The sequence below is a fragment of the Pavona decussata genome, unplaced genomic scaffold (assembly GCF_977016875.1).
Source record: "Pavona decussata unplaced genomic scaffold, jaPavDecu1.1 SCAFFOLD_602, whole genome shotgun sequence".
Lineage (NCBI taxonomy): Eukaryota > Metazoa > Cnidaria > Anthozoa > Scleractinia > Agariciidae > Pavona > Pavona decussata.
The window spans coordinates 2,444,837-2,461,133 of NW_028145860.1; the positions used below are offsets into that span (position 1 = coordinate 2,444,837).

At 40.0% G+C, this 16,297-nt stretch overlaps 2 protein-coding genes across 5 annotated transcripts in view; both read right to left on the reverse strand.

The window, feature by feature from the left end:
* Positions 1-1,100: 1,100 nt before the first annotated feature.
* Positions 1,101-11,872, reverse strand: LOC146449360 (uncharacterized). The gene is made up of 8 exons (XM_085101788.1): positions 11,329-11,872; positions 9,984-10,179; positions 8,323-8,594; positions 7,588-7,728; positions 6,689-7,029; positions 4,516-5,694; positions 3,618-3,882; positions 1,101-2,442 (listed from the first exon to the last, which is right to left on the reverse strand). Exons 1-8 carry the CDS (start codon positions 11,500-11,502, stop codon positions 2,047-2,049), a joined length of 2,964 nt encoding a protein of 987 aa, XP_084957914.1. The 5' UTR covers positions 11,503-11,872; the 3' UTR covers positions 1,101-2,046.
* A 787-nt stretch (positions 11,873-12,659) lies between these two features.
* Positions 12,660-16,297, reverse strand: part of LOC146449361 (A disintegrin and metalloproteinase with thrombospondin motifs 18-like) — a 52,085-nt gene continuing 48,447 nt past the window's right edge. For all 4 annotated transcript variants that reach the window (XM_085101782.1, XM_085101781.1, XM_085101780.1 and 1 more), the window contains one exon: positions 12,660-15,601. In XM_085101782.1, coding sequence (XP_084957908.1) covers positions 15,311-15,601 — 291 coding nt within the window. In that variant the 3' untranslated portion in view covers positions 12,660-15,310. The remainder of the gene's footprint in view (positions 15,602-16,297) is intronic.

Sequence of the window (16,297 nt, forward strand, 5' to 3'; positions counted from 1 at the left end):
TTTTTTTTCGTTGAGAAAGCGCGCGCGTTACATCTGACGTCATTTTTATTTCTGTACTCTTATAGACAATAGCTACGAACCAATCAGCGCGCGGGAATTTGGACAGTTATTGTAAAAAAGTATATGGTACCTTTTTTGGGCCTCCAAAATTCATACCTATTTTCAGACCTGGTCTCTAGAATCCATACTCGTTTCCAGACCAAAATAGTTAAAATCTATACCCTCTTTCGGACCAAAATGGCTCAAAAACCATATACCCTGTGGCGCCGAACATACCTATAGGTGGTTTTCAACCAATCCCTAAAGACCCAAAAAGACGATATGGCGGCCATGTTGGATGGTTTTGTCATCCAACATGGCTGCCACACCATTGTCTTTTGGATCTCTAGGGATTTGTTGTAAACCACCTAAAAAGCGAGCATGTATCGGGGAGTACCCCCCCCCCCCCCCCCCAAAAAAAAAATATATATATATATAAAATTCCCCCTTTGTAACAACGGAACCCCTTGGCGGAGTAAAAAACAAACAGCAACAACAAAAGAGAATTTCAGGGAAGAGGACTCGAACCACTCGCGATTATAACGTTAGACGCTTAACACCGTGTCCTTATAATAAGCTGCTGAGGCGTTTAATCGAGAAACTGATAAAGTAGAGAAAAAACAGTTCACTCAAGGTAGACAACGAAACAAATGATAAACTGCCGAAAAAATGCTTGCTGCTGTGATTTTTGCGAAATGTTCACAGCAAAATAGTCTAAATTAAAACAATTCCCATACAAAACTTGTTTTAACGGTTGCCAGCTAATTAGACAAGGGTCTTTACATGCAGGAGTACTGGATTCTCTTTTGAACGCAGAGGAACAAACGACCCACAGATAAACTGTTCTGAAAAATCTTCGTTGCCGGATCTCTTGTAGCTTCTTGAATTGGAAAGGGACGTACCAGGCTTCACATTACGAGTGGTTTCAAACTCTTTCAAGACTTAACAAACGTTTATCGCCTTGTGTAGACCTCACGACTTCTAGAGAGGGGCTAGGGGCTAGGAGCCATCTTCGTTAGCAAATTATTCAACAGGCATTAACCACACATTTTTTCGACAAGTTATTTCCAAGTGAAATTTTACACTATAAACAGGCAAAGTTTAGGCATCTCAGCTAACAGTTTCCTCAACGTTTCTCAGTTACTAGTAAAACAACGTACCATTTCCCAACAAACAGTTAAAATTTTGGCCAATTCTCACGCCTCCGTTATCATTTATATATAATAATAATAATAATAATAATAATAATAATAATAATAATAATAATAATAATAATAATAATAATAATAATAATAATAATGACGTCGGGAACTTTAACAGCTACACAAACCGCTAACCGTGTGGACACTACAGCTTAAAAACTAAGAAAATAGAGATAAGGCTAAAACTATAAAACAATAAATCCCCTTAAGCTATCGTTAACATACGGTATATATTAATGTCTTCATGCAAATAAAAATATAATTTGATCGTATGCGAAAAATTGGTAAAAATATGTATCTAAGCCTTATGATGGACTTAAGAAACAATTTTTGCAGTCATTGCTAATAAGATGACTTAAGGCCATCTTCCTTATTGAATTGTTAATAAGACAACATTCCCTCATGCTTATCGTGAGCAGCGGCTGCACGAGTTCAAATTTAACTTACGTAAAAATTTCAATAAAAGCTGAGCAATAAAGGTGAAACACATGGGATATTCATAAGAATTTGGGGCTTGATATACAGAGCCCTCATATAAGTTAAGATATATCTTAAGTATAGAAAAAAAACTCTCCAGATTTTAGATCTCTAGAGTTTGGCATCTCTGAATGGCACTAGAATAGTTGAGCTCAGGAATTACTTTCGTCAGTTATACAGGAAATGCACGATTCAAGAATCGACTGGGTACAAGTCACTGAGCTTATATCGACAAACAGCCAATCAAACGTGACCGTAAAATTCAGAAACAAAGAGTCTATAGGGTTTTGCGATTGTTTAATTGTCGTACACAAAAAGGGTCTTTACCCTACTTCGCATAATCAGCTATAATTTCCTTAATGAGATTTCCACTTTCCTTCGCCGTTCGCCTCAAACAAGGATCAGAATCCCAAGAAGACGCCATCAACTCGATCCAGTTTGCTGGTGGAGTGTTGCACCACTCGTAGCCATTCCCCTTGTCTTCTATTCGTCTTGACACTCTGTCTTTGCTCAGGGAGCTTAGTATGCGAGGCGCTCTTTCACCAAACCACATTTCCCACATCATTAACCCGAAGCTGTACATGTCCGCCTTTGAATCGTAGGCTTCGCCTTGACGTACCTCAGGCGCCATGTACAGCAGGGAACCACATATAGTTCCCGTTATCCTGCTTTTGAGCTTCGCCAGGCCCAAGTCGGCTACTTTGACGTGTTCATTGTTTGAAACCTGTAAATGATTTTTTCGACAAACAACTCGGAGTCAGCAGTTGGCGAATTAAACCAAACTCATTTTGTAAATAACTGAACAACGAACAACACTTTACTGAGAAAAGTAGTGCTGAAGAGTTTTTCTTAGAATGGTCCGCCCTGTTATGAAGAATTGAACTCTGGTACATATTCATCCATACAGAACCACAGGGCTCCGTTTTGGGTGTAAAAGGGTTAAATATCTGCCTTTCAAAAGCTAAGAAACCTATACTTGTAAGAGCGTGTTAAAGGGGCAATGTAGATTGTACAATGATGACATTACCTGACTTGTTTCTTGAGAATCAAATTTACAACTTGGCTGAATCACAAATCTGTGAGCATGTTGCATGCATTAAAGTGGTACAGTCTTCAAGATTCGCTATAACTGATGGCGGAATCCCTTAATCAGGTTGATTGGTGGAAGCAACCCAAATCTAACGGTTGGGGGCTAACTTTCAAACTGAATACATGGTGAAATTCAAAAAGTAGAACGATAGCTCGAATGTTTGTTCCTGCAACACTCGAGCTCTCGAGGTCTCACACTTTAAACCACGAGATAATGTGGAATTATAAGCTCGGTCCATAAATCACGAAATGTTTACCCTTAACCTTAAAGCATAGGTGTAACCTCAAGAGTTAAATTAACGAAATTTTAACTTACAACCGAAAAATACGTAAGGATAATAAAACTTGAACTTCATTACCGTCTTTTAACATTAATGGTTTTAACCGCCAAGATGCAATGATTGGATATTTTACTGTAATCACCAAAGGCTCGAGTGTACCTTGTACCTTAAAGCATCATGGTAATATTCCCATTAGAGCGATTTTCCATTTAGTGTCGTAATAACAAAACCAAAGTTATTCTTCTGACCAATCATAACAGACGTAAACAGCACAGCGGACCAATCAAAATCCGAAACAAATGCATGTAACCGACGAGGAAAAATAGCGCAAGCGCTGGTAAAACGCGTGCGAGCAAGTCACGATTGGTTTTAGTTTTGTTTCTCATTGGCTGAAAAAGCGGCGTGAATTTTCTTAGCCAATCAAAGAGCGTATGGTAAACCAAAGCAAACGCGAAACAACTTTCGACACTGAACTGAAAACCGCTCTAAGGCGCTCTCTCAATACGCAATAATGAGCTGGTTCACTCACCAAAACGTTGTCCAGCTTGAGATCCCGGTGAACGATTTCCTTGCTGTGGATGAATTCAAGGGCATCCAAAATCTGCTTGCTCCACTGGAAAGTGAGGGCCGCCGCTTTCTTCGTTTTCCAAGGAATACGTTTTTCGTTCTTGAATATGTAGTTCTTGAGACTGTCAGTACACAATTTGAAAACCAAGCCCAAGGAACTTAGACTGTGCTTGTGAACCTCCATGACCACTCCATAGAAGGCCACAATGTACTTGTGTTTCAGTTGCCTGGAAAGGGGGATTATCTCATTAACTTTTAGTTTACTCGAGCGATAGAGTTCAAAAGTAAAAATGCCTATGTTGCCACATAATACTATAGGAAATCACTGCTGGTGAATGCGTTAGGGCCACCTTGTACAGCATAAACAACATCACATTGAATTGCCACACTTCAGGATTTCATCAACAGAATCAAAAGTTAGAACCACCGTGTACGGTATAATAAACAGCACCAGAGGAAAGTACTGCTCAGTAGCTTTGTTTGACTTGCTTTGACGCGAAAACGCCATATTTTTGGCCTAATTTGATGTGAAAGAGACTGGAGAGTTACCTGTTTACAGATTAGCTTATTTTACATGTAAATCCCGGCCAAGAATTAAGTCTAAACTCGACTCGAGCGGTAACAACACTACTCGTATACACTGAATTTCACTTGCGATAAAGTACGTGCACTTCAATTGACAAGCAAGACATTAAAAGAAGCAACTTATTCACCATTTGGTCACCGTTTGATGCAAACTGCTAGAAATGTTGTTTACGTTGATATGCATAATGCTGCATAAATTGACTCTCCATGGCGACTGGGCACAGCCAACTGAAGGCTTGTCCAGTAATTTAAAAGAGAAAAACACGTAAACTTACATAAACATGGCTGCCTCTCCAAGGAAGGAAGCAACGTTGGATGGTTCCGGAGGGTTTTTCAGCCTTTTCACAGCCACTTTTTTACCGCCATGTCCGGGAGGAGTGTATTTTCCTTTAAATACAATGCCAAAGGAACCCTCGCCAATTGGATCTTTCTCTTCGCAAAGTCTCTCTTTGTTAATTTGGCAGGACGGATACATGACCTGGATTCCATGCTGGATGGCATCAAACATCAGTTCCTTGTGGATCTCTTCAAGCCTCTTGTGCAAAGGATCGTGCGATTCCATAATCGCTTTTTCTGATTCTTCGTCTTCACTTCTGGTGAGATGCTTACACCTCTGCTCGTATTTGGCAATCAGCTCCTTGTGGCATCTCTTTATGCTGTCAATTCGGTTCTTTTCCTCTGTGAATTCTTGCAAAACATGATTGAAAACTTCATGCTCTATGAATTCCTGAAGGAATTCTCCTGATAGTTCTTTTAGGGCTTGACAAGAATTTTCTTTTAGGTTCTTCTCTTTGAGGTGTTTTTCAACGGCGAAATACCCGAACACAGGTGCGGAAAGTACTCCTGCAGCGATGCCGATGGGGAACAAAACAGGCATGAAGGCAACCAGCGACACAACCAGGAATTTCTTTACTCTGGGATCGAGCGGAGGACGCAATTTTCCAGGATGGACCTCAAACGGCATGAACTCATCCATCGATTCACCAACAAGAACTCGATCGATTTCACGAATATCTTTCTCGAAATCGAAAAAGCCGCGATGAAAACGTGCCTCGAGATCAGAGTGGGCAGTCGAGAAGAGCTTCTCTTTGTTTTCAAGCTTTTGCAGAAATGATTGCAAACGTTGTTCGATGCACTTGTTGTACTTCTCCTTTAATTTTACCAAATTCCCTTTATGACGGTCTTCAATCTGGGGTAGATCCTTTTCTGTCCACGTACAAAACGTGCGTCTTACGTCATCCGATTGCAAGTACAATGTCACATGCCTAGAAATGTTTTTCACGTGATCGGAGAACGCTTCTTCTATCTCCCGGATGGTAATGCCCTGCCTGAGCTTCTGGAGTTTCACTTGGATTTCTTCGCGGGCCTTGTGCCGCTCCTCTTGATTTCGCTGTGCATTTTTCATTTCTGCTTTTACTTGATCTGAAAATTTGGTGAGATGTCCACTAATCCAGCTGTTTAAATATAAAAAGCAGTGAATATATATTAAAATATCAAAATTACATGTAAATTACATGACTTGGTTAGGAAGTTATCAGGTGTTTTATCAAATTTAAGATAGTAAACCATCTTCACTGCCAAAACACCACTCACTGCCTTAGCGGAATTAAGATATGGGAGGTAAAATTTAGCCAGGAGACAGGAGATCGCAAGACAGTGAGGAAGGCAATGCGGAAGGTAAACCGAATTTGAGTAGCACGTAACTTGGCAACGAGGCATAAAGAACTAGAATAATTGACGGTATCCCTCGAGAGCTACCCAACAACAACAACAACAACAAGCTTTATTTGCATGACTATAACAAATACAGTATTGCAAAAGCGATTCATAGCTAATTATTGATTCGTTAACTAATTCTTAAGATAACTTAAAATAAAATAAAATAAAGTAACTGAAGTCTTTGCTTATTTTAAACTACCCAGTACCCAGTAATGAACCATTAACAGAGGGTGTTTTAAACAGGTAAAGAATTCCACACGACGGAAGGAAAATATTATATTGGGCGTATTCTGATGATGTCTGGAAGGGACGGAGGACCCCTCCTTCCTTTACAAGCTAAATCCTGATAGGGGCTGAGTCGAATAAATCATGGTCTAGGAAGCAACTGACATCAAACCAAGTTTCAAAATGCATTAATGATTGTGTTCAACTCGCTGCGATGCACCGGCATCGCAGAGGTCATGGGTTCGATTCACGTTCACGCCTGAATTTTTTTAAGCCTTTCTTTTCGCAACTGCTTAAGTTGCGTACCAACTGCGAGGATCTTTCTTCTATTTAATCTTTCATCCGCACTTCAAAGTACATGTTTCATATATTCATATTCATTCAACAGAAAGCTGTTTAAGCGTTGGTAGTTTAAACCGGCACTAAGCAAGTGAATATTTAACCCTTTTTCAACATATCTACGTAATAAAATAAGACACATAAAGGTTCTAAAAGGGGACTTACTTGTAGAAAAATTCTGTTTTTCTATCAACGCAGAGGGGGAGGAGGCGTTGTATTCCATTAACCAAACAGTACAGATCATCATTCAATACGTCAAACTTCTTATGCACCTTGGCTGCATTGAACACCGACATTGAAATCACCTGAGCTTTTTCATCGAGGTCAGGAATTATCTCTTTGAGTTTTGTCACGGTGTTCTTATAGAGATTTTCTCTTTCAGTCTGACTTGTCTGTCTTTCTACTTCATCCCACTTGTTGCAAACAAACAAAGCAGACTCAGCAGTGATTCCTCTGTGCTCTTCTCTTTGGTAAATTGCTTTCCATTCTCTGACGATACGCAGTAGCTAAGAGGAAGCAAAGAAAACTCTTTCCACATTTGCTAACTTAACAGAACAATTGCAGGTTTAAGCATAAATATTTTGTGTTAATAGCTACGTTTATATAAAATGTTGTGTTTATTTAAAAGTTTCCGTATTTTGATCAGATATTTTGTAAACCATTCCTGATGAAAGCTACTGAGCAGTACTTTCTTGTGGTGGTGTTTGTTATGCTGTTTATTATGTAGTTTCATCTTTGAGTCTGTTAATGGGAAGAATTCCGAAAGTGTGACCATTCAAATGAAAGTCACTGAGCAGTACTTTCCTGTGGTGCTGTTTATTATGCTGTACAAGGTGGTTCTAACTTTCGAGTCTGTGGATGAAATCCTAAAGTGTGACCTTTTAAATGAAAGCTGCTGAGCAGTACTTTGCTGCGGTGCTGTTTATTAAGTTGTACAAGATGGTTCTAACTTTTGAGCCTATGGATGAAGTCCTAAGGTGTGACCATTCAAATGAAAGCTACGAGGAGAACTTCCACGATGGGTATTATTAACAACGTATGTGTGAATATACCGGCTAACTTACCCTGTCCTCTTGTAATCCTCCAGCATTTGGACTGTTTATTACATAGATGAAGGTGAAGGCTTGTGGCATATACTCTAAGACAATCTTACTAACATTCGCTTCGTCACCGATCCCTGGACTGTCCACAATAACCACACCACCCTGCAAAAAGACAAATAAAGACATTTTAAAGTGTTTTCACAAGAGGCCGGTCCATTTTCTGTAAAGTGAAATGACTACAAGGGGGAAGGATTTGAGGAGGGGGGAGGGGAGGGTTAGATAGACAGAAGCAGCTTATGATATACGGGAGGACCAAGAAACTGGAGCCACTCCTCCCCAGACATTGCTTTAGTTGCCAAGCACTAGACTACGCGCGTCTTGGTCTTGGTTTTGCAATCGCGTTTCAGTGCAGTCGACGAACCAGAAGTCACATGATTCATTTATCAAACAATGAACAGTCGAACGTAAAAAAATGGGAATTTCAGTGGCACATCCACAGGAGTGGCTATTCATCCACTGTTTCCAGGTCGAATTTAGAAACGTTGGTTTTTGTGGAGGGAGGAAAACCGGAGTATCCAGAGAAAACCCCTCGGAGCAGGGACGAGGACCAACAATAAACTCAACCCGCATATGGTGTCAACTACGGGAATCGAACCCGGGCCACATTGTTGGGAGGCGAGTGCTCTCAGCATTGCGCCATCCCTGCTCTCACAACTTTGAAACTTTGGAACAGTTCTTTCCAAATTACATCCATACCTTTAACAATGGATGTGGTATCTTTATCTCTATTTTTTCACACCAGTTGTCGTCATCAATGGGTTTCTCGACGTACTCCTGAATTTTGTCGAAATCTTTCCCCTCTAGTTTGAGTGATGGTATTCCTCGTTTGGCGAAATGTATCACTGCTTGTTTCTTACGTCCGTAGGAAATCTCGCAGATGGTTAAAGTGCTTTGCATGATGCAGGTCGGCATGACTTGGTCATCCAGCAACAGGTTTATTAGGCTGCTCTTTCCCGCGCTGGTCTCCCCTGTGAGAAATATGAAGATTTAGCACCATAGATACTTACCTAAATGAATATTTTATACGAGAGTAAGTAATTGGCATCTTATCCGATGACGAACTGAAAACAGTCTCAATTTTATGTCATGTTTCAATCGCGCGTCGAATGTAGATCAAGTCTCAAAGAACAAACTAAGAGTGCCATTTTATATCTGTGAGGGATTGAAGAGCGAACAAGGCACGCAAAAGTGCCCTCGCGCTGTAGTAGTAGTAGTAGTAGTAGTAGTAGTAGTAGTAGTAGTAGTAGTAGTAGTAGTAGTAGTAGTGGTGGTGGTGGTGGTAGTAGTAGTAGTGGTAGTGGTAGTGGTAGTGGTAGTGGTAGTGGTAGTGGTAGTGGTAGTGGTAGTGGTAGTGGTAGTGGTAGTGGTAGTGGTAGTGGTAGTAGTAGTAGAAGTAGTAAAGCTTTATTGACGGGATCACTTCATTAAAAATGCTCTTACATAACAAATTACAAAACTATGATTCTAAAAAAGCACTAAAGCTATCTACCATCCCTGAGAGAAAAAGCAAAAGCCCTAGCTAGGCGAGAGCTTTTTTAAAGCAACTGTGGATCTATGCCGGCAATGTTTTCGGAATTGAGAATTTTTATGTCAACTCACAATCACATGCGCCAACAATCGCTAATTTCTTTCGTGCGGAAATGTTCTTAAGATTTGTCAGAAATTTTATTTGTATTTTGATACACTCAGACAGCCAACGTTTAAGTTTGTGTATAAAATCCTGAAGAGTGACCATTTCAAAAATGAAAGCCAAATTGAGCTATACTTTCTAATAGTACTGACTGTATTATGCTGTAGAAGGTGATTCTAAATTTTGAGTCTGTGGATGAAATCCTAAAGTGTGACCATTCCAATGAAAGCTACTGACAGTACTTTCCTGTGGTACTGTTTATTATGCTGTACAAGGTGATTATGAATTTTTGAGCCTGTGGATGAAATCCTAAAGTGTGACCATTCAAATAAAAGCTACTGAGAAGTACTTTCCTGTGGCACTGTTTATTATGCTGTACAAGGTGATTCTGAATTTTGAGTCTGTGGGTGAAATCCTAAAGTGTGATCATTCAAATGAAAGCTACTGAGCAGTACTTTCCTGTGGTGCTGTTTATTATGCTGTACAAGGTAGCACTAACTCAGTTTTGAGTCTGAGGAGGAAATCCTTAAGTGTATTATTCAGATTAAAGCTATGGAACAATATTTTACAGTGATGCTGTTTATTATATGGTAGATTTCTACAAGGCGGTTCTCACTTTTTGGTGTCTCTAGTTGTCCTTGTGTCATGCAAATACAAGCTACCAAGAAGTAATTTTTTGGTGTAGTTCTATTTAAACAGAAAGAAAGCTCAATTTGAAGAACCTTACCAGCTATGAGGACAGGGTATCTCTTCTTTTCAAGATCTTTGATGAATTCTTTAGCCCCTGTCATGAAACTGTCGTTTTCGTCTGGGCACATGGGTTGTGTTTCTTGAAGTACGTTATATATTCTTTCACAGAACTCCTTTAAAATTTGCCATCGATCACAAGTCTGCTCCAGGTCGACTAAGATCGTGTCGTATCCCTAAGAGAACGGAAGAATATCGTGTGTCACGCGTTGGATGGAGAAGCTTGCAAAGAAGTAGTCTCCGTCGCAGCCGTTCTGTGTCTCGTCACGCAACGCTCCTCACCGCGGGAGCGTTGCGTGATGAGACAGAGAACGGCTTCGAGGGAGACTAGCAAAGAAGAGGCATTGCCAATCTTAGTCTCCTTCGCAGCCGTCGTTTGGGCTCGACACACAATGTGTTACCTCCTCCACCAGGGAGCGCGTTGCGTGACGAGCCCAAACAGACTATGTCAATTTCGCCTTCTGTTGTTTTGGAGCAAATATGCGGTACCAGGAAATAAAACAGGGCTGAACATGTATTGTGGTGTTTATAGTTTCTATGGAAACGGTTTTCTGTTAAACCCATTAGAAAGTGTTCGGTGATTACCATTTACTTCCTTGAAATTGTCAGCTTCCTCATTCTTATTCCCTTGTACTAACTTCCTGTTGTGCTTTGACGAAAAACTTCCTTTTGTGCTTTGACGAAACACGTCTGTTGGTTCAACAAATATTTCCTTTCTTGCGTCAATGCTTTTCTATTTCATATCTTTTCAGAATTCTGAAGGATTTGCGGAGTAATTGAGCAACGTTAAACCAAGATGGCGTCAAAAACCGTGAAAAGGTGCGTCTGCTCAACGACAAAACGAAATTTAATTAAAGTGGCTATGAAATGAATCTTTCCTTTGATCTATGGAAAGTCGGACCCTGCTTGATCTTAAACTAGAAGATGAGCTGTTGGAAACGACTCGAAATCCCGGTTTAGACAGTAAAAACATGTTAGACTAATTTGCAGCTTCGCGCTCAGTGCTCAGGATAAACTCACATGTAAGAGCAATTTTTCATCCGCCACTGTTTCTACAAACGATTTGCTTGACTCAATTTCTCATTTGAAACACTTAATAATAACTTAGTTTTCCCGCAAGTGAAATGATTCAGATTTCTTGAAAAGATTAACATCGAGAAAACCTTACCGTGTTTCGACGTTTTCGTCAGTTCAAATTCACTCACGGTATCATTCAAATATTCAATCAACTTTGCCCCGCTACTATACACTCAAATTACTCGCATATAACAGATTTCTTTCATTTCAGAGTTCTTACAGAACGACTGATCTGTGAAAAAACATACCTCATCCAGTGTTCCATTTGCTTTCCGCAGTTTCTCAATTTTTTGTCCTCGAGCCTTATCCATATTGGAACGCGTTTCAGGATAATCCTCCTCTCTTAGTAGCTTCAAATCGGCTACGAGGTCTGCAATACTTTCCCGCTTACGGCCATTCTTTTTAGTGCCCCCGTGCGCCATTTAACAGTTCGATACTCGTCGTGTTGGCAATGCCAAGCTTCAATAGATTCCAGCCCCTAGTGTCTCCGATTCTCCAAAGCGAATACGATTCAAACCTCAAGAACAAACATTGGTCCCTCTGTTTTTCGACAAATCTATCAAAGCCGTCTGTGAAGCAAAGCTTCGTTCCCGAATATAACAAGAACAGTGCGCATTTGCTCGTCTATGAAAACAGGAAGTTCGATGACTTCTGTCCTTGATGAGCTTTGTTAGCCAATCACCAAGTGATCATTTGTAAACCTTCCGTCTCAAATTGACCAGCTGACATTTGTGTAATCTGTTGTACCTTGTATTAATTTACAACAGGAAGGAACTGTCGCCAACTATTATTTTGCAGCGCACAACAAAACAATTCACGTCCCTTTCTCACGTGCACTTTTCACAGAAATTAAAGAACATTTTCACACCATTTTGTTCTTCTGGCGAAAATAAAAATAAGCTTACAAGCATTCACTCGATTTTGGCAAAGAATGGCGCATTCAGACGGACGATTATTTAATGTTAACTTTGTTTCTAACGGGGAATTCACTAGAATTGAAGTCAGTGCACAATGCATGCATAATGAATTATTATAATTTTCTACAATCCATTCGGTTTCCTAGTTTTGCTTGTGCACAATGTTCATCCTGATTTAGCACGGTGCAAACAGACTGGGGTCGCAAAGCTTTAGGCTTAGTCCAATTGATCGCGTTTTCATTTGAAATCGAAAATTTTTCTTTGCGTTTCCATGCACCATTCACCCTAATACACATCGAAAACCCAAACTTTATAATCTCTACGGTAGAATCTTTCGGAAGTGCAAAATTTCAAAAGCGTTTCCGTGAACGCAGTGTAAAAACGTACCCGGTGTTAACGATTAGTCATATGATGCTGCTGGTTTGCTATGTGTAAAGTCCCATGTGAACAGGTAAGACGATCTCATGAAATCTGTCGTGCAATTTTGTTCCGTTATTCGTCGACGAAAACGCATCTGTGTGGACGAAGGATCACTCACTGCTTAAGATGCCACTCATAATGAAGCATTTCCGGCCACCTTTGAACACAGATGTCTGGTCGGGTTTCCCGTGTCCCGTAAAATTCCCGTAAAAGCCATTTTGGACCCTTAAAAGAAACCTTACTATCTCTTTCAAGGAGTTTATTGTAAAAAATGTAAACGTCTATCTTGACAACACCCTACGCTAAATTATTTGCATTTTGCAAAACCTACACTGATATAGAATAGCCTAGCGTTTGTATATATATATAGCGTAAGAACTAGGCGAATGGAAAGCAAATACGGTAACCAACCAGTTAGTCACGCTGATCTGCTATCGTAACACTACAATTTACTCCGACTTTATCTCCAACGTTACACAGTTTTAATCTAGAATTCTTATATTAAAAATGCATCCATATAGTACTTAAAGTGAAATTAAGGACGGTGCCTACTATTGTTACTGCGCATACGTCCTGCGCATCTCGAGATACTCGGGTTTCCTGTGGGTGGCGCCTACTAATACAGGGATATTTTTGCGCGGTTTAAAACTATGCGGAGAAAGCAGAACTTAGCAAGTGATTTTGGTATCCAAAAACAAAATTGGCACTTACCGTGCATTTTTCAGATTTGGAAAAAAGCGCCATTCATTTCTTTTGATTTTGCTGCTTTTTAGAATAATTGTTGCTTAGTTATTTCTAATAAAATGCGTGGTTATCACCAATTTTATTTTTGGTTTCCAATAGCCGCTACTAAGATCTGCTTTCCCCGTATAGTGATAAACCGCGCAAAAATACTTCAGTCTCTATCAGTAGGCACCGTCCTTAACATTTTATTTGTTCGTAACGTATGCTACTCTCTGATTGGTGTAAAAGAAATTTAGGAGGATAGGTTAATCTTTTCCATACAATGTAGCACCCTTGGCTATGCTATTCAACTCTGTTATTCCCAAGAGTGATCGGATCAACTTCAATTTTCCTCTCACAATATGATACAGTGTCACGATAGACAAGTGATGAGAATGAATCAATTCATCAACTGAGGGATCAGTGTTGTTTTCAAGTGTCACAAAATGCTCAGAACCAAGAGGAATTGTTAAAAAATTCAAGTTTATATCTATCTAGTCTTTGTTTATATCTAAAACATCTAATCTAATTTAATATCACTATATAAATCTTGAGGAGGAAATAGTTCTTTCTTTATCCTACGAATTAACTTACGAACAGGAACAATGACAACAACAACAGTAACATAACTACAACAAGAATTGATACGCATAGTACTGCACAATATAGACCGGACCACGTAACTGGATTTTCTGATTGGAAAACGGAAAACAGGTTAAGAGCTTATTTCCCTGTGTATCGCCGTTGTGACGAGGCGGTATGGGGAGAGAACAGTTCTGTGAAAAAGTGAGCTTAAAAGTTCCAGGCTAGTAATTAAGCCAACTAATACGCAGCTAGAAAAAAAAATCGTTTTACTGCGGAGTTAATCCATGGAGAGTGATTTGATATATCACGGCCCTGTTTTTGAAATGCAGTCGAGGTGAAAATTCTTATTGCTCGTTAGTGGAATAGTGACAGAACAGACAAAGACTTGCTAACATTGTGCCACGCGTTTCAGGAAGCCAATCCATGTAGCGATGTAACCTGATTATGTGAGGTGATTATTTCCCCAGTTTCTAATCAGCAGTTAGCTTATCTGTTCCAGCTCAACATAAAAAAAATTTTGCCTGCTGCTCGATCAAACTCGCAAATGCTTTGGTTAAACACTTATTCATCGTTAACTCCCTCCAGCTGGGCAAAAAGAGTCGATAAGAAAGTTCTTTTTAGAGATGGCCTATGTCACATAAGGTGGTTTTCAATAGGGCACTGCATAAAAAAACGACAAAATATTAAAATATTAAAAATATTAATGATCAGACATTTTCCAAAAACTGTGCCCCACCGTTCGCCTAGGAGCAGTTTTGTTTCTTTAGGGAGTAAAGAAAATTAATGATTTTAAGCCAATTCGTGGTATAACATCGGTAAATGTTAGCGATGAAACGAGCCAATCACACACGTATATTTGAGATAGAGTATCATCGAATGCCGCCGATGAAACATCGAACGAACATATTCGTCGCGGAATTCGCGGTAGAGCAAAGCTACTGTCAGCAATATATTCGCGAATATACATCCGAATATTAGTGAACGTTAAAGATTGAAGAGCAATCATACCTATTGCACGATTCGTGGCTAATCGTAGCCAATGTCTACTAAGTGTACAAATATAATTAATGTTTGTTAGGCTACTAATAAGCCTTCCGTCAGACCATGTTCTATTGGATATAAAGGTGTGGCCACTCATACACCCTAAGTAGTCTGACTTCAGACTTCTCTCTGCGTATCAGTCAAGATAGCGACTTCAAGAGGAAGAGAAAGGAAACAAATGACTGTGGAAGGCTATCCATAGACTAAACATTGTACAAGTCTCTATCATAGTACTTAGAGTACTTCGCTGTAAAACTATCTATGCACTTTATCAATACCATTTTAATCTCTTGGTCAGAGATGATCTCGTACACTGGTGTTTTCTCTCCTGACGAGTGGGAGGATCTGCGTATGAGATAAGGTCAGAGAAAACGAATGGCTTGGGAACAATGCCTATTACATAATTTTCTACCAATCCGATTGGATGAAATTGATCACGTGATGAGATGCCGAGGAAGGCTATTAGCAGGCCTGTGATGGTGATCAACGAGAGCGTACGTGTATATGGGAAATAAGATAACCCAACTCTCTATCTACTGCTATACTAAGCTGCGCATGTCAGATGCAACAGTAGTGCCAGTGTGGTTAAAAGAAGCGAGCACTGAGCTTGAATTGCTTGGCTGGGCTTCTTTTTGACAGTTTTAGTGGTCTTTGGCAGCTCGGTAGGAGGAGGAGTTGAAGTGGTTGGAGGGGGTGAAGGAGTTGTACAAGGAAGCCGTGTAGGCTTGGGTATTTGATGGCACACGAGAGGTGGCACCAAACTTCTTTTTCCAAGCTGATCCATTCGATAACAGAACAGTAAAAGCGGGTCGATTGGATCGCCACATTCGTCTCGCTACGGATGAATGAAAATCACCATTAGATGTGTTTATAATTTGGCCTGTTTCATGAATCCTGCTACTGTAGTGCTGAAGCTGGATTGACAAGGTTTCAGACGTCTAATTCAATCGAGACTGATTTTAAAATCTATTAAAATATTTTTGTTAAGCAAACTTCCGAGCGGTTGCAGTTTCAAATCCACCAAAACCGTTTCATAATTTATGAATCAAGTTGGGCACGTTTGAAGCCAAGTGCGTGTAGCACGACAGAGCTTGTCGTGGTAAAAACTGGTTTCAGACAATGTGCAGTCAGTGTGACCCGTCTGAAACAGCATTAAAGCCTGGTTCACACTTTTAAGTTAAGCTTAACATCAACAGAAGCATAAGAAAAATTATGTGTGAACCAGCTTGAAACGCGCAGTGCTTTTGATTGTCTTGCGCTTATGTTTGTGTTTATTGCACACCGGTTCCCACAAGTGAAATAAGAACAAGCGCAGGGCGGCATACGCATGCTCAGTGCTTCTGTTCGCCTGCGCTTATGCGTGTTCTTATCTCAAGGTTCACAGTTGTGATGTGAACACAAACTCCTCTGAAATAAGCACAAGCAAAAGCAAAAGGAAAGAAAAGTTTCTTTTCCGTTACATGTGCGACATAGACGTACGCATGCGCAGTGCTGCTGATCTCTTGTGCTTATTCTTTTCTCACGCCGGTTC